The sequence below is a fragment of the Lepidochelys kempii genome, chromosome 5 (assembly GCF_965140285.1).
Source record: "Lepidochelys kempii isolate rLepKem1 chromosome 5, rLepKem1.hap1, whole genome shotgun sequence".
Taxonomy (NCBI): domain Eukaryota; kingdom Metazoa; phylum Chordata; order Testudines; family Cheloniidae; genus Lepidochelys; species Lepidochelys kempii.
The window spans coordinates 15443694-15470626 of record NC_136384.1 but is presented as its reverse complement, the minus strand read 5'-3'; the positions used below and the strand labels follow the sequence as shown (position 1 = coordinate 15470626).

The 26933-nt window shown below is 38.3% G+C and overlaps 1 protein-coding gene across 4 annotated transcripts in view; it reads left to right on the top strand.

Annotated features, from left to right (window-relative positions):
- Nucleotides 1-26933, top strand: part of DYM (dymeclin) — a 389895-nt gene that overhangs the window by 285207 nt on the left and 77755 nt on the right. For all 4 annotated transcript variants that reach the window (XM_073343514.2, XM_073343512.2, XM_073343513.2 and 1 more), the window contains one exon: nt 12566-12668. In XM_073343514.2, coding sequence (XP_073199615.1) covers nt 12566-12668 — 103 coding nt within the window. The remainder of the gene's footprint in view (nt 1-12565; nt 12669-26933) is intronic.

The following is a 26933-nucleotide window of genomic DNA, read 5'->3' as shown; positions in this document are numbered from 1 at the left end:
AGTGGGGGAGGTCTAGGTTGGATATTAGGAAACACTGTTTTACTAGGAGGGTGGTGAAGCACTGGAATGGATTACCTAGGGAGGTGTTGGAATCTCCATCCTTGGAGGTTTTTAAGGCCTGGCTTGACAAAGCCCTGGCTGGGATGAGTTAGTGGGTGTTGGTCCTGCTTTGAGCAGAGGGTTGGACTAGATGACCTCCTGAGGTCTCTTCCAACCCTAATATAAATAATAATAACCAGTGTACTAAACTAATAACTGGAGGTGTTTCATTTGTCTGCAAAAGTTTAGATCAGAGAGACGAGGTGGTTGAGGTAATATCTTTTATTGGACCAACTTCTGTTGGTGAAAGAGACCAGCTTTGTGAGCTCATTTGAAAGAGTAGCAATTGTCTGGTTTCAACCACACAGTTGTTATTGGGGCATGTAGTGCACTGTATGAGGTACACCACATGTTGTGATAGTCATGCATAGGACCCGTGAGATACATCCGTGATATTTCCATACTCTGATTACCTGGTCCAGACCTGAAGAAGAGCTCTGTGCAGCTCTAATGTTTGTCTGTTTCACCAACAGAAGTTGGTCCAATAGAAACTATTACCTCACCCACCTTGTCTCGTGAATATCTTGGGACCAACGCGGCAGCGGCAACAGCAACACAGAAAACAACAAAGCTTAGAACAGTAAAACTTGTGGAGTAATATTTTGATTGTGACTAATGAGCCAACAGAGGGAGTATAAATTATTGTTTATAATGGGACCCTATGTAGATATTATCTGTCTTTCAGTGATGCATTAAACAGTAGCTCAAAAACCAAAGGTACAGCTACAACATAGAGGACGTTCTCCATAAGATTATATTAACTTTAAAAGAGGTAAAATTTTGAGTCTAAGCTATTCTCATGTCTTTATATAAAGGGGTTCTTTTCTAATGGAATTATGATGGTGAAATACAAGCTGTAGAATACCATTGATTAAGGTGTGGTTCTATAATGTATGGCCTTTATGGCCTGTATTTAATTTTGTAACTTTATTACTTTTTTAAATTGAGGACAGTAATACACTTGGCATGTGAAAATGAGAGAGAAGAGAAACAATAATTCAGAGAATATTACTGTAATATTAGAGTACATAACTACCCACGTGTGCCCCAGGTGTGCCTAGGGCAGCCCACACTGGAAATGCCAACGTCAGGGCACGCTGCAAAAGGGAGAACAAATACTCCTAAGACTAGTGGGTAACATTAAAGTTAAACTCCTCAACCAGTCATGAACTGTGCTTCTGATCCCCTACACTGGTCATCAAAAGCTAAAAAGAAATCACACAGTCCCCTTTATTGTATTCCAGTTCTCTGGCTCCTAATCAGCATATAGGGCCAGGACAGTGAGAAGTTATTTAAAAAACTCTGCTCACTATACAAAATGTTCTTCTGATCCCAAAGGGTCAGCCACGTTACCAGGTCAATATAGGTTTGGATCTTACCCAAAATACCACGCTGCCAGCCAATCCTTTAGTCTCTAAAACTAAAGGTTTATTATAAAGAAAAAAGAAAGAACAAGAAGAGAGAGGTTAAATGGTAAAACAGTCACATACATACAGAGACTTGAAAGTTACATATATCAGGTTCTTAGCAGTATTGGTGAGTTTGCTGGCTTGAAAGTCCCTCTGGAACACATCCACAGCTTGGATGGAAGTCCTTTGTTCAGAGCTTCCTTTGTAGAAAGGTTACTCCAAAGGTAAGAAGCAGGAATGATGAAGACATAATGGAGAAGATGCAGCTGCCTTTTATAGTCTTTTGGCATGCAGCTTCTATTTCCTTTGTTCCAAACACAAGCTGCCCAGCACATGGCCTGGAAGTGTTAGAATTCTATCCATAGGCATGCCCCTGCATGTCTTGCTGAGTCATAAGGTGTAGCCCCTGGCCTTTTCAATGGGTTCATTGTACAGTTGATGCCCCTTGGTGGGCCATGAAGCAGTCTAGGCAGTGCTGATGCCAATCTGTCTGGGGATGTCACCCAGATGCACAGCACAAGTTTGGAACTACAGACATACCATACATATAACTTACAATACAAAGGTGATACAAACACATTTGCAAGATTACCATACTTGGCAAATTAGAACATTTTTGCAGATACCTTACACGGCATATCTGGCACAACTCATTGCTATTTTACAATATTGGTATTCATAATATCCTAAAGTGTCCCCCAAATTCCCTATCACACCATGTTCATCCAATTTCTGTCCCACTAGGCTGTGTTTACAGCTGCATGGCTTTTTTTGTGTGTTTAGCTGCTGCTCAGTTTATCATCATGTACTTCCTGAAAGGGGAATTACATGAGACCTCTGGGTCTCCACACACCAATTACAAACAATGCTATAGTTCTTGAGTATTCCCATACTCAGAGATTTTACTAATTATTTTTGATTGATCTGATAAATTAAAATTAACTACCGTCCTTGAAAATTGGGGGAGGGAGGGAGAGGTTCTGTCCTTGGTTCCCTTTTCTTCTCTCTCACAGTTTTGTTTATTTTTTCTGTTCCAGTAACTCTCAGTTTACCTTTCTTCCTTTGACCTTACCCCTTTCTTTCAACCTCTCACTTCTTCCTGGACATCCTAGCACCTGTTTAAACTCAATTTGGGGAACTCTGAGCTGCTCCTCTTCCCTACCATACCTTCTCTTCTTCCTCTCTTCTCTGCTGTTGTTGCTAACACAACCATCTTCCTCATCACCCAGGCTCCAAACCTCAGTGTCGTTTTTGACTTCTCCTCTTACCATCAGAGGAGGCAGGGAACTTTAGAGTATTATGTCGCCAATCCTACAGTCTTATTCACACAGGAGTCCTTCAGCTGACATGCATGCAGCTGCAGGATTGAAGCCTAATGTCACTGCCTGCCTGAATAGTCAGTTAAACATTTTCAAATAAAAAAAAATGATTTATGTAATTAAATATAGTGATTAATCATTGCAGCTTTAATTACAAATAGGGACATGGATAATAGCAATACAGATCCAATGCTAATATTGCCTTTCTGTATGGTTGCGTGGGTCTGTGAGGGTGCTAATGCAAGAGTGTAGTTCTGATGAGACCTTTGCCAGTTTACCCATTTTAATTATATTGATTTTCTTTATGCCAGAAAACCCATCTCCCACAAAGATTTGTTTGTCTTGTCTGCCTCTTTCTTTAGGTTATGTCTGATGGCAAACCACAAAATAGAAATATATGCAAATTTTACTGCAGCCTTTCCTCTCTCTTTCTTTTCATTTAGTATTTGTTGTAGGGCATTCCTTAAATTCATAGATTTTTTTTAAGTCCAGAAGAGACCACTGTCATCATCTAATCTGACCTCTGACAAAACAGAGGCCATAGAACTTCCCTGAATTAATTCCTGTTTGATCTAGGCATATCTATTAGAAAAACATCCAGTCTTGATTTAAAACATTTCCAGTGATGGAGAATTCACGACAACCCTTGGTAAGTTGTTCCAATGGTTAATTACTCTCCCTGTTAAAAATTAGCACCTTATTTGCACTCTGAACTTGTCTACCTTCAACTACCAGCTGTTGAATGTTAGTATGTGTTTATCTGATAGATTGAAGAACCCCCCGTTATCAAATTTCTGTTCCTCATGTAGATACTTATAGACTGCGATCAAGTCATCCCTTAACTTTCTCTTGGATAAGCTAAATAGACTGAACTCCTTGAGGTCCATCACCATAATGCACATGTTCCAATCCATTAATCACTCTTGTGGCCCTTCTTTGAACCCTCTCCAGTTTTTCAGCATCCTCCTTGAAGTATGATACTAGAACTGGACACAGTATTTTAGTAGTGGTTGTGCCAGTGCCAAATACAGAGGCAATATAACCTCTCTGTGCTTATTCAATATTCCTGTTTAAACATCTGAGGATCACATATGTCCTTTCACCCACACCATTGTACAAGGAGCTCCATGTTCAGCTGATTATTCACCATGATCCCCCATCCCAAGTCGCTGTTTTCCAGAATAGAGTTCTCCACCTTATGAATATATGTCTTCATTCTTTGTTCCTAGATGTATACATTTAAATTTAGCCATATTGAAATGGTTATTGTTTGCTTGTATCTCTCTTACAAAGCGATCAAGATTGTTCTATATCAGTGACCTATGCTTGTCATTATTTGCCACTCTTCCAATCTTTGTTCCATGGTAAATTTTATCAGTAATGATTTTGGGGTTTTTCCAGGTCATTAATAAAAATATTAAGTAGTATAATGCCAAGAATTGATCCCTGTGATTGACCAATAGAAACATACCTACTTGATCATTATTCTCCATTTACAATTACATTTTGAGGCCTATCTGTTAGCCAGTATTTAATCCATTTAGTGTATAGCATGCTGAGTTTCTGTGGTTCTAATTTCTTAATCAAAATGTCGTGTGGAACCAAGCCAAATGCCTTACAGAAGTCTTAGCTATATTATATCAAAAATGTATATTATATTAAGTGTCTAATTTTAGTAGCTGCTTTTTAACATCCTCACTAGTTACTGTTGTAATGGAAAGTATTTCATCATAAGATATAAATACATCATATATTTTTTTACCAAATACAGAACTGAAATATTTATTGACCGCTTCTGCCTTTTTTGCATTATTATTCATCTACCATTTCTAGTGTGGGACCAATATCATTTTTAGAACTTGTTTGTTCTTTATATACTTTAAAAACTCATTATTTTCTTTAGCTCTGTTAGCCATTGATTTCTGCTTGTGTTCTTTTGCTTCCTTTATCAATATTCTGTAATTCCTACCTTCTAATTTATATTCATTACTACCAACTTCCCCTTTTTTTCTATTTGTTATATATATTTTTAAAAATAGCTACTTTCACATCCCTTCGAAGACAGCTTGTTGTTGTTTTTTTAACCCGGCTTCTCTTCTTTCTTAATTGTGGTATTGGGTGTCTAGTAAAATTATTTTAAACAGTTTCCAATTATCATTGACAGTTGTCTTTTAAAATTCTTTATCCCAGCTGATTTGGTTCATAATTGTTTTAATTCTTTGATCCTTTAAAAGCACCATATATATATTTTACTGCTTTGGACTTTACATTTGTTATACATAAACAAAATAATCAACTCATGGTCACTTGCAGCTATTCAACCACTAATTTTTAGTTCTGCTATAAAGAGGAATTGATCTGTCAAGATCAGGTCTAATATACAGTTCCCTAATGTTAGATTCAACACCTTCCGAGTTAGAATTCCTAACAATTATTTATGACAATTGCCTAAGGACACTTTAGTACTGGCAGCATGAAACTTTGAGGTCTCCCATGATAACTCAGGGGGTTTTTTCCCCTACACATTATAGATATGTGCTTAAGAAGTTGGTCTTCCTGTTCTCTAGTGTGATTTTAGAGGTCCATTGATTCATAAGCATTCTTATGAAAGGATGTGGTAAGGAGGTCCCTGTGTATTTGAGCTTTAACTGTTCTGAACTTGAGTACATTGTTAATATATAAGTTACATATCATCACAGAAAGTAATGTTGGAAAACCCCACACTATCGTCATCTTATTTAGTCTATCCACCCTGACCGTGAAGGATTTTTTCCTACTATATATTTTTCCATTGTTGTGTCCAGTCTAGTCTTAAATAGGCAGAAGTAGAAGTGTGATTAAGGCATATGAATGGGAATTAGGAGACATTTTTATGACTCTGCCACGGGTAAATGGGAATAACAATACTGCCTTTAGGTGGTGCTCTGAGGCTGAATTAATATTTTACCAGTTGCTCTCAGATGCTCGGAGAGAGGGTGCTACACAAAGTGCAAATTATTATTCTAATTCATTAAGTGTCTTGAGTGATGAGGCTTCCCCAGACTTCGCCATTGCACTGTTCCACACTCCTTGAGATGTAAGTGTTCAGCAGTTATTCCTGATATTCAGCCTATATTTTCCTTTGCCTAATTTCATCGCATCCCAGGAATTCTGTGAAATTAATAGTTAGTTCACCTTATCACACACCCTCCAGAAGTAGAAATTGATAGGGGAGGTTTCAGCAGCTAATCTTCTAATTAAATTATCTGACCTTTTAAATTATAGGAAGAAAAGGGAAAATCAGACAAGAAGAGGGAATGAGGCAACCTTTTTTCTCTCTCTCTAATTCTGCTGTTCCTTCCCCTCTCCTCACTCATCCTCCTCTATTTTCCTGGGGGGTCGGGGAGGGGGGGGGATTCATTTTGCTATATGTTTTCCAGTTCTGTGCAGGAGGATTAATATTGTGTATGTTTCCATTCTCACATGCTGAAGAAATGCATTACTCAAAATCCTGCTGCCTTATTCTGTGTTTTGTATTTAAATTCCCTTTGCAGCCAAAGCAGCTCATAGGGTTTTCCCCAAAAAGCTACTTATGGTGAAGTCCCTCTTCTTTCCAGAGCTGCATTCTTCCTCTTCTTGAAATGAACTGTACCTTTCAAAATAGACTGAGACACTTTGTTTAATCTGCCCTTGAACTCACTGCACTAGACACCTCTAGATCAGTTTTAACCAAAGGTGCTGTCTGCACAGCACTAGATGGTTTTGATGACACTACTGAATTAGCAGTACTAATGACTGCAGAAGTAACACTGCATTCCCCGTTGCAGGTAAACAACCAGTTTTCAAAGCCAAGCTTTAGACAAGCTGAAAATCTGTCTGCAAATGAGCAATTTACTGTGTAAAACAGCAACTGGATTTGGGAAGGGAAAAGGAACTGTGCTGCTGTGTATGCCATTATCCTGGATGATCTTATTTTTGTGTTCTTATTCACTTTCAGTAGTCTTATCCAAGTGTTTCCAGTTATAACAGTTGCCGATTGGTGGGAGGCTGATATGAGGCCTAACCAGGTAGATATCTTGATAAAAGACTGGAGATGGATCCACTTTTCTCTGGGATACAGATTTTCACTGTCTTCAGATCTATTGAATTATCCTGAATGCTGTAGGTATTGATCACCACCTATACCTATCACAAAGGATTAGTATTTCTTAATCTTATCTAACACTATTTGTATATCAGACTAATTGAGAGAGGTGTGGTTCAGTGATAGTTTCATCCTGGGGCTAGGACTCAGGAAGCTGTATTTCTAACACCAGCTCTGATCCTGATTCCCTCTGGTCTTGAGCTTGTTACTTCATTATTCTGCTTCAGTTTCTCCATCTGTAACATAGGGAGGACAATATACAGCTATCATAAAGGTAGTTGTGAGGATTTATTAGATAATGACTGATAAGGAATTTGAATATAAAGTGTTATAGAAATCAAGCTATTAATACTATTCCTAAGATGACACAGACTGAAGAGATGTTGGGAACGGATAGGACATTGAATTGGCTCTTAAGAGAAAAGGTAAGGTGTGGGTTTGAAAAACTAATTATTTCCTCTTGACTCCCTCAGAAGAATATTGCAAAAATCTCTTGTCTTTTGCAGAGGTTCTTGGATAACAATAAAGAAACAGGATATTGTTAGTGTGAGCAACTTACTCTACATGCTGTAAAAGATACTGACTGTATTTTAAGCAAATAAAGAACAAAGAAGACTTGCTCAAATTCTGATCAACACTTTTGCAGAGAGAAAAGTTTTGAGTTCTCTCTGCTCTTCAAAGCACTAAAACTGTCTCTCAGGTCCCCAAAAGATTCTGTATCTATAGTATATTAACCCAGGAAATATTCTGCCTCTTGCATACTATTTTATGAAACTGGCTATATAAATGTATATATTTGTTTATATAAATGTAACATATGAACAGAGTAGGCTCTGCTGCTGCACCCTGGTGCCCATCAAGAGAGACTACCAAGCATTCCCCAATGCTAACACCACCACTTCATTGTTAGTGGGTGTCACTAGCTTAGATTTACCCTGTTTTGTGTTGTCACTTTTATATTCTCTAATAAATGACTAATTAATATTAGTGATTTTTGTGAAATCTTATACCAGCTCTAAATCCTTATGAATGCTCTGAAAATAAGCCAGCAGGAGATGATAAAAGAATGTACAACAGCAGAGCTCTTCTACTTATGGTAAATCATGTCACCTCTAGGATATAATTGACTGCACCAAGAAAAAAAAGTTTTTTACAATTATGACCATCCAGAGCTCTGGGTGCATGTAGAAGAATTATATAATAAAACATTCAAATTAGGACACAAACCAATCCAAACTCTCCAACCATCCAGATAAAACTCACTCAGTCCACAATTCCAGAAAAACATGCAGGGGTGGCAGGGAAATATATGAGCTTAACAAATTCAGGTTCTGATGAACCAGTGTGAGGAAGCAGGTTCCAGAACTGAGGTGGATTCTCTGGAAATGCTCTCTGAAATCAATCTAGCTTACATTGTGCCTATTACCATACTATCTGAGTGCCTTATCTCCAGTTCCCCTCCCTTTTAAATCCAGGAGTTAGTAGTTTAAGCAACTGAGACTATTTCAGCAGTTACGATATCACATAATTATTGATCTATCTGCAAACTGAAAGCACTGCAGCCTCAGACTGTGTCACTGTATATTCTGATTGTCTCACAAGCATGTTGAACAGGAAGAGCCCTATGGTACCCTCCAAAAGAGGGATTCTTAGAGCAGTGCTACCATGTAGATTCTCTCCGAGATAAAGGAATGGAGCCACTCAAGCATGGTTTATTCTATCCTTGCCAAGAACTGCAGCCTTGTCGTCAGTGGTATCAAAGGCAACTGAGAGATCTCAAAGAATCTGCATGGACATGGATTACCTCAAACAGGCTATAATTGACAAATGAGACCAGTGCTGTCTGTGAGCCATATCCAGAACTAAAACATGGTTGATTTTCAAGTGTCTTTTGAGTTTCTCTCTTACCTTGTTCTGGTGGCACATCACACTTTCAGAATGGTTATAGCCATCAAAGAGAAGCAAAAGTGTCTGTCCTTTGTCTCTGTGTGTAAAATATAAAATATGGGGAGATCAAAAATAGAGGTGGTGAATGGATTTGAGGGTAAAAGTAGTAAGCTAACTGCCTGGGAGAAAAAGAAAAGTTAGAAATTACAATAAAGAGGTTGGGGAGCTTCATAAAGCAGGGATCCAGAAAGTAATAAATTGTATGATTTGTGAGTTAGTAAATGTATGGTATGAGTAGGGCAATATAACATTTGTCAACCCCAAAGGCTGAACACTTCAAGGCTGTACACAGCTCTGCTCCTGCATTCTTCTAGGCCAAGATTTTCAAAAGTGACTAGCAATTTTGGAGGTCTCCATTTTTTGGATACTCAACTCGAGGCACCTTACAGGGGTTCTGATTGTCAGAAAGTGCTGAGCACTTATCCTAGTCTTTTATTTCCTACTGCTACTGACATCAGGGCCTTCCCTCTGCCTTCACCTTCAGTTTACGTACTCCTACATTCACTGCCATACTTCCTTACATGACTGCCCTATATGTCTGGAATGACCTCTCTCATCTACATCATTCAAGCTGCGTTCCTCCTTCATATCTCTCCATCAAACACTGTGGTGCATATGTTAAACAGACAATTTCTTGACTTTCTGTTGTGCAACACTATTCCTTGCTTTTCCACTTCCTTGACTACATCCTGTCTCCCTATGCCTTGCCTCCCTTAGATTGTACGATGCTCAGGCAGGGACCTGTCTTTCTGTGTCTTTAAAGCACCATCTCTGTGTTAACATTAGACAAGGCAGTACAGTATTGTGATGTCTTTGTGTTTACAATAAATATACAGCATAACGATTACATTCCCTATTAAATTTGTTTAAAATATTAAGATTTATAGTCATTGTCAAGGTTCCTCCCCCACTCTGAACTCTAGGGTACAGACGTGGGGACCTGCATGAAAAACCTCCTAAGCTTCTCTTTACCAGCTTAGGTCAAAACTTCCCCAAGGTACAAAATATTCCACCCGTTGTCCTTGGACTGGCCGCTACCACCACCAAACTAATACTGGTTACTGGGGAAGAGCTGTTTGGACGCGTCTTTCCCCCCAAAATACTTCCCAAAACCCTGCACCCCACTTCCTGGACAAGGTTTGGTAAAAAGCCTCACCAATTTGCCTAGGTGACTACAGACCCAGACCCTTGGATTTTAAGAACAATGAACAATCCTCCCAACACTTGCACCCCCCCTTTCCTGGGAAATGTTGGATAAAAAGCCTCACCAATTTGCATAGGTGACCACAGACCCAAACCCTTGGACCTGAGAACAATGAAAAAGCATTCAGTTTTCTTACAAGAAGACTTTTAAAAAAAATAGAAGTAAATAGATATAAAGAAATCCCCCCTGTAAAATCAGGATGGTAGATATCTTACAGGGTAATTAGATTCAAAAACATAGAGAACCCCTCTAGGCAAAACCTTAAGTTACAAAAAAGATACACAGACAGAAATAGTTATTCTATTCAGCACAATTCTTTTCTCAGCCATTTAAAGAAATCATAATCTAACACATACCTAGCTAGATTACTTACTAAAAGTTCTAAGACTCCATTCCTGGTCTATCCCCGACAAGGACCAGCATATAGACAGACACACAGACCCTTTGTTTCTCTCCCTCCTCCCAGCTTTTGAAAGTATCTTGTCTCCTCATTGGTCATTTTGGTCAGGTGCCAGCGAGGTTACCTTTAGCTTCTTAACCCTTTACAGGTGAGAGGAGCTTTCCCCTGGCCAGGAGGGATTTCAAAGGGGTTTACCCTTCCCTTTATATTTATGACAGTCATGCTCTACCTAAACATCAACGTCCAGGAACATACCCATACATCTGAAAACGAAGCTGAACCTGTGAGTTTAATGTGATTGAGAGCTGAAGGATAGATTTAAACTGATTGATTGAAAGGCCAGTGTTTTATCCATCAAACCACCCAACTTGTAAATCATCTATTAACCTTAATGAAAATAAATTTTGATTTAATTTTTTGCGGGGTGTGGTAGGGTAACGTTTTAAAATCTGAAAAATTAAAACAAATGGATATCCTGGTGAAGGGACCTACATGCATGAAGTGAAAGTAAGAAGCAGTCAACTGCCTGTGAATTATTTTTATGATAATGTAATAGATCAGGCTAAACGCACAAAACCCCATAATTCTTGGCCATTGTGTCACTTTGATGTTCTATTATGTACAGTGTTCAGCTTTGATCACCTCACCTAGAGAATGATTTACAGTAGCAGAGACCAACAAAGTCTTGAAGGGCAACAAAACAGTTTATGCATGATTTACATATGAAGCCAGATTCTTGAAGTTCTTTAGCCTGAAGAGAAAGATTAGGTGATGTACAAAATAGTGAAGGGTACAGTGAAGACACTCAACAAAGGAACACCAGTGGCACTAAAGAGCAGTCCCTTTAAAATACAAAACTTCTAAAATAGTACTTTCATCTGTGTAGTTAACCTGAACCAGTAAATTCACTGCCGAGGAGCTCATACAAATTCAGACTGGAAATAAGGTGCCCCTTTTTTAACTGTAACTAACCATTGGTAATTTGGAATGGATTATAGTGGATTCTCCATCACTAGCACTTTTTAAATCAGGATTGGATGTTTTTCTAAAAGTTAGGCTCAAATGCAAATAGGAATTAATTCAGGGAAATTTTATGGCCTTTGTTATGCAAGTCAGATTAGATGATCACAGTGTTCCTTTCTGGGCTTGTCTATGAATCTGTACAGTTACGGACTGCATAATTTACATTTTTCTTCAGACTTAGTACATCTGTTTAGCATCTCATAGTACTATGTATGCCAGGTGGTGCATGTAAAATAATTTATTTGGGGAATACACAGTGCTTACCCCAATTAGTAAAGATTAAGCACAGGACTTTTAAACGATCCAAAGTGATTTCTGAGCATAAGGGAATGTCTTTAGTGAGACTTTTTATAAGGATGTAAGTCACTTAGATGATTTTGAAATTTCCACCCAAAGTATAAGAAGTTAAAAATAATAAAAAACAATGCAGACATACAAAGCCCCTCTAAATTCACAGAGGAATTACCTTTGTAATTCAGTTCCTCATCCTCTGAATTGCACCTGAAGTCTCTGCTGCTCCTTGAAAAGAAAACGTATAGTATGGGATTGCTGACTAAATTTGTAAAATACATATCTTTATTAACTTGGTTTTTTTTAATGTACTAGAACATTAACAAACTGAAACATAAAAAGTGGGGGGAAATGTACAATGTATCCAAGGTTGTGGAAAATAAGTATATTGCATTGAGATAGTGAGCTTGAAGACTTAATTGTTATGAATACACAGGAGCAGAATTTAAGTTGCACATACAATCTTAACTTTGTTATTCCCAAACTTTTGAATATTTAAGCATGAAAACTTAACATTCTTTCTCCATATTTTATAGTATGGAATTCAAAGTTCTTTTTCGCTTACCTAAGATGTAAAGCATATATTACCCATACAATTGATGTGCATTGTATTTTTCTTTAAATCTCCCAATTCAAGGAAATATTATGGAGAGTTTCTTCTAATTGAATAGTCTAGCTTACTGGAAGTAGAGGGTCGCTTGTGGATTCTTATTATAGTAAACATTTTCCGATTTTTGTGTTCTTTTTCAGTTTGTTTTCTTTGTTGTCTAAAAAACACAACAAAGTTTTGGAGCAAGCCACACAAACCTTGCGAGGTTCCCTCAGTTCAGATGACTCTCCACTTCCTGATTACGTGAGTATTGAGCTTAATGTTTTAGTGAACTTCTCAAAATAGAAACAGCAACATCCCTAAATCTGCAAAAGTTTATCAAAGTGTGTGACAATGAGGCAACCACCAACACCAAAATATAGGAACCTCTCAAAATGACATCATGTCTGAAACTGAGTAAGAAAATGAAAAATATACTTAAAAATGGCAAAACAAAACCACAGCTATTCAAAGCTGAGAAACCTTCCATAGCCTGTCAGCTTGCAGTTTTCAAGAGAGTTGCAATCAGATGTATTTGAGAGAGATAGTTAAAAGCATACTTTAAAAAAACAAACCTCTTCGGCATCTACCAATATTTTAAAAGGCCTAAAATATTATGCATATCTGCTATTGAAACAAACCCTAATTCGTCTGTGAAACAGCAGTGCCCAATATATGAATGAAGTTGTAGACCAAACTGGTGTTTTCTGAACATGCATGCACACATGCACTTCTAAGGATGGCTTCTCATCTGTTCTAAGCCAATATCTTCAGATGGGACAATAATTTGTAAATTGATAGCATGACTGTCAGAAAACTCCTTGTTTACTATACTGTTAATTTATACAACAAAGAAAGTTCCTCCCAGGTCTTCAATGGTATTATTTATATATTCTTTTCAAATGTCTCTGGTTTATATTGATTTACATTGTTACATTTTATTTTATAAAACTTGTGCAAAAATGTTTTTCCTCTTTTATAAATTGCTATGAGTTTGACCATGGAAATATAACCATATTTTACCTTGAGTTTTAGTAAGTGTTTCAGGAAACCAAACTCTGAGGGATTACAAACTGTACAACTCCATCTTCACATATTTCAAGCTTTTAAAAGCCTATGTACCTTCTAGAACATCTTTTATTATTATTATTTATTATTTGCATTATCATATAACCTAGGAGCTCCAGTCATGGAACAGAACCCAAGGGTAGGCACTGTACAAATAGAAAAAAAGATAGTCCCTGCCTACAGACCCTAAGTATAAGACAAGAGACAACTGATGAATACAGACAGACTAATAGGGGAGTACAAGAAAACAATATTGGTCAGCACGATAGGCTGTGGTCTCAACACACTAGCTAATAGCTATTGAAACTATTACTTTTTATCTAACAGGTTATATTTTGGGGGCTCAAAATGATTAATTTAACTAGCAACATCTCTTGGCTCGCATGTCCTGGCCAGAGTTGTTTATATGCAATACACAAACAATGCCATTTTGCTATTCAAAAGCAGAGGGCTGGCTAAGTTATTGAGTAAACAATCCTTGCCACCTGTGATGCCATATTTCAGAGTAACTTCTTACGACAACAGTGAGTTTATGCTCTCTGATTTGTCTGTTGTGCTTTTGAGAAGTAACACTCTAACCTTTAACATATCAACTAATTTGTAACTCAAAACTTGGTGTTAAACAAACAAAACAAAAAGTCACTTATTAGCATAAGGAAAGAACCATATCATGTGTTTTATTAAAAGAGAATATAACATAAGTCTAAAAGCTCTTTCAGTTGGGTAAGCATGAACAACCAGATGTCCTTTAGACTTTGCAAGAGTCTGAATGGGTTGGTGCTCTAACTTTATAAGTAAAAAGAAAAGGAGTGCTTGTGGCACCTTAGAGACTAACAAATTTATTTGAGCATAAGCTTTCGTGAGCTACAGCTCACTTCCGATGAAGTGAGCTGTAGCTCACGAAAGCTTATGCTCAAATAAATTTGTTAGTCTCTAAGGTGCCACAAGTACTCCTTTTCTTTTTGCAGATACAGACTAATACAGCTGCTACTCTGAAACCTGTCAGTTAGGTGCTGGAGTTCTAAATGATCCCATCTTTGGGGATGTCACTTGAATGTCATTTCAAAGGCAATTAAAAGCTTGTCAGTGGCCGGAAGTACCCTCTAGCAATTAAACCTCTGGCTTATTCATATAGCATTTGGAAATCCCTCTGATGAAAGGTGCTGTACAAGTACAAAATATTATTTTTTCATCCCACAAGATCTATAGAGTAACTACACAGTTGTCAATACATACTTTTACTAAACATTTATTTCTTGGACACATTTTAAAGTTGGTCTCAAGAAATTCCTAGTGTTTTAGAGCACTCTGGTGCCATATGTTGAAGGTCATGTGACCAAATCATATGAAATGTGCAAGAAAGTTCCTTTGCAACGCATTTTTCATATGTGGGGCATATGACCCCATCTTTTTAAATACAAAAAATGCTCTCATAATCCATCCTCCAAAGCACAGTCCAGAATGTTACTTTTCTGCATTAGTTAAGGCCTAGAAATTGATCTACTTTTATAGTCAATAAGGAAAGTTTAAATAATATGAGCAAAGTAAGCCATGCAATTTGAGTCCAGTAGCAAAGCCTGATGGATTTGTAAGAACTGCTGATCAGAGCTGAATTTTTCCTGGCCAATTCCCAGTCTAGTGAATTATTTCTTACCTGCTGTGCAAAGCTAATGTTGTTTGGAAGCCCAGGATTCTACAAATGTTGCTGCATTTCCTCCTCCTTTGTTAATAATCTAAATAAAACTTCGTAATTGCTTGATGAGATGTTTCTCTCTTTCTATTCTTTTTCTTTCTCAGCTTGTGCTCTATAATGGCGGTAAATGAAGTCCACTATTTAGATTCTTCTTTGATTTATCCTTGATTTATATGGTAAATAGAAAGCAGCTGTCTATTTAAGCATCTAATTCTTGAAACCCTTAGGCCCCTCAAGCATCATCTGGAAATAATGTAGCTTGTAAAACAAAGCTAAGAAGAAAAAGCAATGTTTGTTTTATGTGGGATGAATGACTTCAGTTGGGGTCCTTCTAATTCGGCCATTATGAGGGTTATTAAAAAGCAGTATTACAAAAGTGGTTTCAACAAAAAGAATTTTTTGTAAATTCTATCTTGTTATTATTATTAGTCAAAGCTGAAAGTACTTATTAATAGACCTTCATTTCAGTTCCCCCAACTGAGAACCAAAGGATCTGTAATCTTGCTCTCTCATATATGGGTGGATGTTAAATGGTTCCCTTATTTCATTTAATTCCTTAAAACAATCAGTGTGTTAGAAGTCAAATCTACATATTTGTCTTGTATGTCTTGGGATCTGTAAAGTCTAGCTGAAGGAAGGTCTCTGAACAGAAATATTATTAGCTATCTTTTAAACAAGGTGAAACAACATAGAAAGCTACATGTTTTATTCAGGATTTAATGACGTTGCTGTTGATAAAAAATGACTGCATATAAGAACTAGACAAGCTTTATCTTCAGTATGTGTGATTTAATCTCAGTTTTGTTAAACTGCTGAAGCAAAGTTAATGCTCTGTAACATAAATTATTTCACCCTACCATGCCACCATATCTCCTGTCCTGTCCTTGTCCTTTAGGAATAAATTTCTGTGACGTTCTCTCAGCTGTGATCTCTTTAGACAATCACTTGATCTGTTAGCTGAGATTGCCAACAGTAGTACCAGCTGAGGTGGTGGTTTTTGTGACCTGGACAAATGAGTTGTTAATCTGTCTACCAAACTGCCAATATATAAGAATTTCAGTCACTCAATCTGGACAATGTAAAAACTGTAACTAAGAGATCATAACGTTTTGGCACCATGTAAAGTCTTGTATGCTTACATAGGTACAACCCATAGGCACAGCTGCACCTAACAAAAGTTTGGTTTTAGAGCTATATTAAGGTAAACAGACTTTACTTGTGATATTCTCAGCATCTAAAGAAGAACTGCATCACAGTGGGCAATAAGCATTTCTTACGAAGGTGAGCTGCCTATCATTAAATGAATAGATTGATTAATGAGAAATAGAACTAAGAAGACAGTCTTCTGCGCTACAGTCTGGTAACTTTAGTAGTGTTTTAGAGGTGAAACTAAACCAGTTAGCCATCCAGCTACTATGATACAATTAATAATGTCTAGACCAGTGGTGGGCAACCTGCGGCCCGCCAGGATAATCCGCTGGTGGCCATGAGACAGTTTGTTTACATTGACCATCCGCAGCTCCCAGTGGCTGAGGTTCGCCGTTCCCGGCCAATGGGAGCTGCAGGACGCGGTGGCCAGTACATCCCTGCAGCCCATGCTGCTTCCTGCAGCTCCCATTGTCCGGGAACGGCGAACTGCAGCCACTGGGAGCTGCGGACGGTCAATGTAAACAAACTGCCTCATGGCCCGCTAGAGGATTACTCTGACAGGCCACAGGTTGCCCACCACTGGTCTAGACAATAGACTGTCGACATACTGTCTAGCAGTAATTACACATAGTGACTGTGTATTGCATTAGAGTTCCTTAATTGTATCCTTTGTTATGCTAGCAGTAGAAGTTGAGTCATTTTTTGCTGAACGAGAAAAGGCTTCTCATCATCAAATATAAAAAAGAAAGTAATCTTTCTGGCATAGTGTTTACTCGAGTCATATTTAAAATCTATTGTTTAGCCCTGTTCTTCCCATTGAAGCTCTGTCGGCGTCTTTCCAGAATTATTTTCCTATGTAACTTCTTCCATTTTTACTTGTCAAGGTCCCGACATAATTTAAGCTTTTCAGGGTTTGATTTACCAAAATCAAAATGATAGTATTTAGTTCCATCATATTAATGAATGAATGGCATTGTTAGTATTCACTTACTCCTAAATGTTTGTCTTTGAATTTTAGACCTTTTTATGGCTGCACTTAATATGGTTTTCTAGTGTAATTATGAAATAAAATGATTATGCCATGCGGGTACTCATAGCAGTGCCGCTGATTTGAAGGTATATATTGTCCCCAAATGTGAGTATTCACTTACTCCTAAATGTTTGTCTTTGAATTTTAGACCTTTTTATGGCTGCACTTAATATGGTTTTCTAGTGTAATTATGAAATAAAATGATTATGCCATGCAGGTACTCATAGCAGTGCCGCTGATTTGAAGGTATATATTGTCCCCAAATGTGAAATAGTTATGGGTGAGGACAAAGTCACAAAGTTCAGCCACCAGGTTTGCCGTGACATTATCAGGGATAGTGTTCCTGACAGCTTGTAGTCCATCTTTGTGTGGAATGTTGGTGTAGAGGGCTTCTACATCCATAGTGGCCAGGATGGTGTTTTCAGGAAGATCACCGATGGATTGTAGTTTCCTCAGGAAGTCGGTGGTGTCTCGAAGATAGCTAGGAGTGCTGGTAGCGTAGGGCCTGAGGAGGGAGTCTGCGTGGCCAGACAATCCTGCTGTCAGGGTGCCAATGCCTGAGATGATGGGGCGCCCAGGATTTCCAGGTTTATGGATCTTGGGTAGCAGATAGAATACTCCAGGTCGGGGTTCCAGGGGTGTGTCTGTGCAGATTTGTTCTTGTGCTTTTTCAGGGATTTTCTTGAGCAAATGCTGTAGTTTCTTTTGGTAACCCTCAGTGGGATCAGAGGGTAATGGCTTGTAGAAAGTGGTGTTGGAGAGCTGCCAAGCAGCCTCTTGTTCATATTCCAACCTATTCATGATGACAACAGCACCTCCTTTGTCAGCCTTTTTGATTATGATGTCAGAGTTGTTTCTGAGGCTGTGGATGGCATTGTAATCTGCACGGCTGAGGTTATGGGGTAAGTGATGCTGCTTTTCCACAATTTCAGCTCATGCACGTCGGCGGAAGCACTCTATGTAGAAGTCCAGTCTGCTGTTTCGACCTTCAGGAGGAGCCCACCTAGAATCCTTCTTTTTGTAGTGTTGGTAGGGAGGTCTCTGTGGATTAGTATGTTGTTCAGAGGTGTTTTGGAAATATTTCTTGAGTCAGAGATGTCGAAAATAGGATTCTAGGTCACTACAGAACTGTATCATGTTCGTGGGGGTGGAGGGGCAGAAGGAGAGGCCCCGAGATGGGACAGATTCTTCTGCTGGGCTAAGAATTCACCTGCACATCTACCAATGTGATATATGCCATCATGTGCCAGCAATGCCCCTCTGCCATATACATTGGGCAAACTGGATAGTCTCTACGTAAAAGAATAAATGGACACGTTGCAGTGGGGGAGGTTTAGATTGGATATTAGGAAATACTTTTTCACTAAGAGGGTGGTGAAACACTGGAATGCGTTACCTAGGGAGGTGGTAGAATCTCCTTCCTTAGAGGTTTTTAAGGTCAGGCTTGACAAAGCCCTGGCTGGGATGATTTAACTGGGAATTGGTCCTGCTTTGAGCAGGGGGTTGGACTAGATGACCTTCTGGGGTCCCTTCCAACCCTGATATTCTATGATTCTATGATTCTATGACACAAATCAGATGTCAAGAATTATAACATTCATAAACCAGTCGGAGAACACTTCAATCTCTCTGGTCACTCGATTTCTGATCTAAAAGTGACTATTCTTCAACAAAAAAACTTCAAAAACAGACTCCAACGAGAGATTGATGAATTGGAATTAATTTGCAAATTGGATGCAATTAACCTAGGCTTGAATAGAGACTGGGAGTGGTTGAGTCATTATACAAAGTAAAACTATTTCCCCTTGTTTATTCTCTTCCCCAGCCCCCACCCCCACCCCCGTTCCTCAGACGTTCTTGTTAACTCCTGGAAATGTGCTGGAAATGGCCCATCTTGATTATCACTTCAAAAGGTTTTCTCTCCCCCCATCCCACTCTCCTGCTGGTAATAGCTCATCTTAAGTGATCACTCTCCTTACAATGTGTATGGTTAACATCCATTTTTGCATGATCTGTGTGTATATAAATCTCCTCACTGTGTTTTCCACTTTATGCATCCGATGAAGTGAGCTGTAGCTCACGAAAGCTTATGCTCAGATAAATTGGTTAGTCTCTAAGGTGCTACAAGTCCTCCTTTTCTTTTTGCGAATACAGACTAACACAGCTGCTACTCTGAAGCCAGAGATTATATAGACAAACAATAGCAAAGTGGGAACTATAATGACAAAACAATACAGAAGTGAGGATTTCACATCCCAGCTATTGATAAGTGAGTTCTTGCCAGACAGGATGCTATCAAACTAAGTTTTGTTTTACATCTTCTAGGCACTTCCCTTTCTCTGGAGGTAATAGGCACTAACTATCAGGAGAGGATTGTATTCCTAACAGCCCAATAGCACCTTCTTTCAATGTGACTAGTTTGGAATGTGAGGATGTGACCGGTCGCTTCCCAGCTTATGGCTGCCTCTGTTGCTTAGCCAAAGGCCTTAGCCTAAAAACAGGGCCTCAGACTGTCACAGTAAGAGAAGGCCCTTACACCAGCAGACAGTGATTTTGGTTCTTTTATATCTCTATAACTAGCCAAGTGATAAGAATACACCTAAATTCTTAAAGTATAGGCCTTTACAGACAGGCCTGAATATCTATATCCGAACAAGGAGGATCAGAATATCATACAAGATTTGGATGACCTTTAAAACTGGAATAATAGAAATGGGATGAAATTTAATAATGCAAAGTGCAAGGTTATACACTTAGAGACTAACCATAAGAATTTTTGCTGTAAACTGGGGACATATAAATTGGAAGTGACAAAGGAGAGGAAAGACTTGGGTGTATTGGGCGATCACAGGATGACTATGAGCCATTGATATGATGCGGCCATGAAAAAAGGGTAATGCAGTCCTAGGATGCATCAGGCAAGGTATTTACATTAGAGATAAGGAAGTGTTAGTACCATTATGCAAGGCACTGGTGAGACCTCATCTGGAATACTGTGCAATTCTGGTCTCCCATGTTTTAGAAAGATGAATTCAAACTGGAACAGGTGCAGAGCAGATCATCTAGGATGATCAGAAGAGTGGAAAACCTACCTTACAAGAGGAGACTTAAGGAGCTTGGCTTGTTTAGCCTAACCAAATGAAGACTGAGGGGGAATATGATTGCTCTCTATAAATACATTAGCGAGATAAACACAAGGGAGGGAGAGGAGTTATTTAAGTTAAGGGCCAATGTTGGCACAAGAACAAATGGATATAAACTGGCCATCAACAAGTTAAGGCTTGAAATGACATGAAGGTTTCTAACCATCAGAGGAGTGAAATTCTGGAACAGCTTTTCAAGGGGACATAAATTCTAACTGTTTTCAGGACTGAGTTTGATAAATTTATGGAGGGGATGGTATGATGAGATTGCCTACAATGGCATGTGGCCCTGTTGCAACTGCTAGTAACAAATATCTCCATCAGCCAGATATGGGACAATAGATGGGGAGGACTCTGAGGTACTACTGTGAATTCTTTCCCTGGTGTCTGGCTGGTGGGTCTCATTGACATGCTCAGGGTCTAACTGATGGTTGTATTATGGGGTAGGAAAATAATTTTTCCCCAGGTCAATTTGGTAGAGACCCTGGTGGGTTTTGCCTTCCTCTGCAGCATGGACAAAGGTCATTTGCTGATTTGAAGTAAATGGTAGATTTTCTATAACTTGAAGTCTTTAAATCATGATTTGAGGACTTCAGTAACTCAGCCAGTCTATTACAGGAGTGGGTGGGTGAGGTTCTGTGACCTGCGATGTGCAGGAGGTCAAACTAGAGGATCGCGATTGTCCCTTCTGGCCTTAAAGTCTATAAGTTCCTCTTTATCGGTTAAGACGAGGTTTAATTATAGAATTCTCCTTCAACACTTCTTGTCTTAGGAAATTGTCATCTATTATAATTAGAAATTCGAAGGATGTTATTGTACTGGCTGCATGAAACCTCCAGCATATGTCACTCAAATTGAAGTTGTCCATTATCATGCAGGTATAGATAGGTGCATAAGGAGCTGTTCATTCTGTTTCCACGTGTGATTTGGTGATCTGTAGCAGACACCAACTAGTACCCCGACTTCTGCTTTATCTGTTAGGACATTGATGCAGAAGCATTCAGGATCATTTTCTTGTGAGTTATCAGTAACTCTGAAACAGGTAATTTCATTTTTGACATAGAGTGCCACTTCCCCTCCCCTTTTGCCCACTCAATCCTTCCTAAGTAGGTAACATATAACCATTGATCTTAACATTCCAATCATGCAAATTATACTAGCAGGCTTCAATAACACCAACTAGATAGAATTTCTGCTCATAAATGAGCAATTCCAATTCTTCTTGTTTGTTACCCAGGCTCCTCTCATTTTGGTGTATAAGCAATTCAGGTATTTCTTCTCTTCATGTCCTTTGGTTCCTTGATTAATGTTGTTCTCTGCATTTTGGTTGTGTACTGAGTGCTTGTATCTTCCCTCTTCTTACCCTCTCTTTAGCTATAAGTTTAATCCCCTTCTGACTATTCTGGTTGCTGTCTGATTCTTGACAACCCTACACTGTTGGCTTATAAATGGAATTGCCATTTAATATCAGATTCTTTTTAGGGTGCTCTTCCTTCCACTGTGAGTGCTGAGCTGCAGGCTATAAATATATTTTCTAAGTATTAGTCATCCTCTCCCCCAGATGAATTATGTTTTAGCATGAGAGAAAATTACTCCTACCTAATCCCACAATTTTTATATAATTAAAAGGTAGCAATTTTTGGGCAGACTTGAATAACTGTCTAACTTAAGAGCCAGAATGAGCTCCTTTATTAAGTAAGTGCCAAATTCTGCAGTTCCTTCTGAATTCTTACTCAGCACCTCCCCTTGAATCCATTTGGAGTCTTTACTAAGTAAAGACTGCATGATTTACCCCTAAACAAAAGGAACAAATTAACCTAAAATTATGTGACAAAATGCTGGTTTGGTTCAAACTGTTTAAACTTCTGATTATTTGTACAGAAGACTGTAGTATGTTTTGTTTGGGGATTTTTTGTTTGTTTTTTGCAATTGCTCTTCACATTGTTTTTTGTTTAGTAACAAGTTTGTAGCTGAAGGATTTTTGGACAATTTTAAGTTCAAGAAAATGCTTTTGATGTATAACACCAGGAATTTCATGAAAGTCTAATGTGTCATATCATCTATGTTTCATATACTAGATATATCTTATGTTACCTAGAAATTGAGTTATTTTAGCATCTACATTTGCTTTAAGGATATTCTGTGTAGTAGAAATGTTTCATGATCTTCTGGTCAAAAGAGCTGCATCCTTTGGACATATGAAGCATGAAAATAAACTTCAAGAAATGGCGAGAGCAATTAGCAATAGCAATTAGATTTGCATCTCAAAAATTTCTCTCCACAGACTACATATATAACATTAATACACATTGAAGTATAAAGATGCAACAACTCTACAATTATTTGAAGAGACTTAAATACTGAATTTGTATTTGTTATTTTCCGTTGAAATGTGGTGGTTATTGTTCCTCAGATTTCATTGTCATAATTCTGGAGAAAAAAGGTTTAGAAGATTTTTATTTTTATTTACACTCAGAAGAAATATATTGGGGAAGCAATTCATGTGAACATAATTAAAGGTGAAAGTGATTAGTTAGCTAAATGAATTGTGGAATAATTGCTTTAGAAACTACAGAGTGCTCTCATATTGGACCCCCAAAAAAACCCATTAAAAGGTACATTTTTGTGCACGGCTTTCCACATCAATATTATAGTTGCCTGGGTTTAAAAAAATGGATTTAGAACACTGATGCAGTCCAGTGTTTAAAAAACCCAAGATGATTCTTTTTAAACTCTTGATAGCAGATACCACCATTGTGGGGGAAGAGAGTCTTCATAGGCCTTCTCTTTGTAAACACAATTTACTGCTGGCTTGCAAGTGAAGGGGGGTTCCAAAGAGGATGGAGCTAGGCTGTTCTCGATGGCAGATGACAGAACAAGAAGCAGTGGTCTCAAGTTGCAGTGCGAGAGGTCTAGGTTGGATATTCGGAATCACTATTTCATTAGGAGGGTGGTGAAGCACTGGAATGGATTACCTAGGGAGGTGGTAGAATCTCCATCCTTAGAGGTTTTTAAGGCCCAGTTTGACAAAGCCTTGGCTGGGATGATTTAGTTGGTGTTGGTCCTGCTTTGAGCAGGGCATTGGACTTGATGACCTCCTGAGGTCTCTTCCAACCCTAATATTCTATGATTCTATGAAGGTGCTGACCTATGTTAATAAGCTTCTGACTTGATTAATTTGTGTTAGTAAAGAATTTTGAATTCCTTAGATACAAATGCTATATAAGTATTCATGTTCACATTCCCCAACAAGCTTGTTCCTCATTTTTACTTGTTGATTGGCCTTTGAAAAGTTTCCCCGCTGCCATCCAAGAGTGGATTTATAGTAATAGACCTATAGATGAAAGCATCAGTGTAGGAGAGTCTGAATGCAACAGCCAGTAATACAGTATATGCTGTTGGTTGAGAATGTTTTAATTGTCTGTGGTGTGACCTATTCCTCTGTCTGAATGGGTTGCTCAGGACATTTTCTAAAAGGTTGATTATTCTTTGTGGAGTTGAGCTTTATCAAGGATCCATGGGGAGTGAGAAATTCCGTATTCAGTAGTTCTCCAAAATAAGTCTAAGTGTTTACAGGAGCAGTTCCTAATTCTTCCAACGTTTCTGGAAAGAGTGAGATTATTTTTGTAGCATCTGTATATTGCATCAGTTTAGTAAAACGGAGTGTTAACAGTCATAAAGCAGAGTTTGGAACAAAGAAAATAACCTTTAGAAAGCCCAAAGTATGTTTCCTTATTTTACAGATGTCTAAATATTTCTCTTTATAAACATACAAAGATGGGGGGAGGGGAAGTAGGTGACAGAGACACTGAAAGGAATATATATTAGGTTTTTCAAGCTTTTGTTAAAATAAATTCTTTAAAATTTGAAATATTCTGTTATCTTTTCTATCTGAGATACTGGTGAAATTTCATAGCACAAAAGACCTGGCCCTTTTATTTCTAATTACTCTTAGCTTTCCTTTAATCCCTGTTTTATGACATAACCAATGCCCCTAACCAATAGGGCCTTTGAACTCTTCTAGTTGGATGACTGGCATTTTTAAACAATATCTGTATGCATTGGAAAGAAGTTATACTGTTGTGTAAGGAGAATAAAACAAGTTCTCTGGCGTTTCCTTCACTATCGAGTTGTATTATGGGCAGTGATTTGGCTGGAAGTTGTGTGCAATGGAGAGACCTCTCTCTAGAAAAAGTGGCAAGAAATAGAAAATAAAAAAGAGCTGCAAGTAAATGAAAGTTAGTAACATAGAGACAGAAAATATTCTGTAGTAGACTGGGTGCTTAGGGCATGGATAAAAGAGTATATAAAGCCTTTCTCCTCTGGGTTGCTTGTTCAACTCCAGCCCAGGTTGGAAGTGACCAGAAGTTACAATCTGATGACCATTTGATGGTCAACCTGAAAATATTAGGTCTGAAACCAAATATGCCCACATCACAAAAACCACCAGCACCACAACTGGCACTAATTGGCAAAACTCTGTCTCTAGGGCATTTACACTATTTAAACCATACAAGGGATCTGATTGCCTTGTTAGCTGCGTAAGCAGAGATGCCAAAGATTCATTGGGACATGGAAGCTGAACTAACCACTCACTCTTAAAGCTGGTCTGTCCATTTGAAGATTTCAGTGCTCAGGTACAAGAATGGTGGGCATGATATAAATATTTGTAGGGCTAGAGAGATGTATTGGTTGGGTAAATTATAGTTCTTTTTCCAATAGGGCCCAGCAGGGCTATGCACTGTACAAACAGCACAGTAAGAGACATAAGAAAAGTGTGCACTCCTCTCTGTGAAGGAAGTTTTGGTCTCATGTCTTCCAGCAGCAATCAATTTATCAAAATTTGGGAGAGCAGGGGGTAGAAACTTAACCCAACATGTAGATATTTTGCTGCAATTATTCAGCTGTTCTTTTATATTTTTTCTGGCCTCTTTTAAAGAAAAAATTATCGCCATTCCTTAAACTCTGTCAGTTGGTAGGCCTGCAAATATATTCACCTTGATAGTAACCTGATATCTAGGTTTTTTGAGTGATGTGGGTGGAGGATTTTGTGTGTGAAAATATTTTTTAAACTCTGAGGTTCACAGTCAGTTGGATGGATGTCCTCAAAAATAAAATGAAAGTAAGAATACTTGTAAACTCATTGGTTCTAAGGGTTTTTTTAATGGTACCCATCACTGTAGTATCTAAGTACTATCATCACAGTGAGTGCACATGCACTGGTTTGTTTGCTTTTGACTGGTAGTCAAATAGTTGTTTTCACATAACTTTATAAAATCTCAATCCAAGCAGTAATCTGTTTAAAAAAAATGTAAAGGTTTCATTTGAGGCTACAGGAAACATGGTCCATCACTGCACATTCTTGTCCCCTGGAACAACATTGCACGCTGTCCCATTGAGAGCTGTTAGTAGTGCTTCTCACATGAACGTCTGTTGTTAGTAGGGTTTGCAGCATTACGTGTGAACTATAGTTAATGTGTAAATGCTTGACTTGCTTGAAGTGTGAATGGCCAAGGAAGCAGGTATTAGAGGACTATGGCCAAGGTTTCAGACGGAGGAAGGGAAGTGTACTTAAGGGATCAGGCAAAATGGAAAAGATTGAAAGAATGAAGGAGTGGGAGAAGAAAGAGGAAGGAAGAGGAAAATGGAGAAGATAGGCAGAAATACAGGAAGACAAAACATCCCACCAAAGCCAGGTACTCTTGTCAGTTACATACAAGCCCTGCTGCCTCACGTGGAAAGCCAAGTAATTTATTGGAAAGTGGCTCATCCAACAGAGGATTAAGTCACTTGACCCAAGGGACAATATGAAGAAACAGAAAATGGGACATTTAAAAAAATGGTGGACCTTGTCTTCCTTTGACAAACCGCCGAAAAGAACCCTACCAATATACTCATGTAAGAATTTACAGAGAGGACCATTTTTAGGAGAAGCTAATCTTCATTCCTACTGCCCTTCTTAAGGATACAGTTTCCCCAAACATTATTGCAAGGACACGGTTCAGTTTTGTTTGTTTGCTCATTAAATTCTATCTCATTTCTCATTTCTTTATGGTTTTATATTCTAAATGAGTTATTAGAATAAGTTGTGCATTTCGTGTGCTCAGTTCTTGTAAATATGAATTCTTCTGCAAAATGAATTAGTGCAAATACAGCAACTACTGAGCAACCCTGAAATGGGGACAAAGTAATGATTTTAAACAATTCTTTTGGAACTGGATAATAATTATAAATGTCCCAGAATGACTGCAAGCACATAAATGTGATGTTCTGCATTCATAAGAATAACTAGAATCCCAAGCTGGAATTTTCAAAGCAGCCTAAGTGAACTCAGATCCCATTGAAATTCCATGGGCGATGGATACCTAATTTCTTTAGGTGCATCCTACGAAGTCGGTATTCACCCACAAAAGCTTATGCTCCAATACATCTGTTAGTCTATAGGA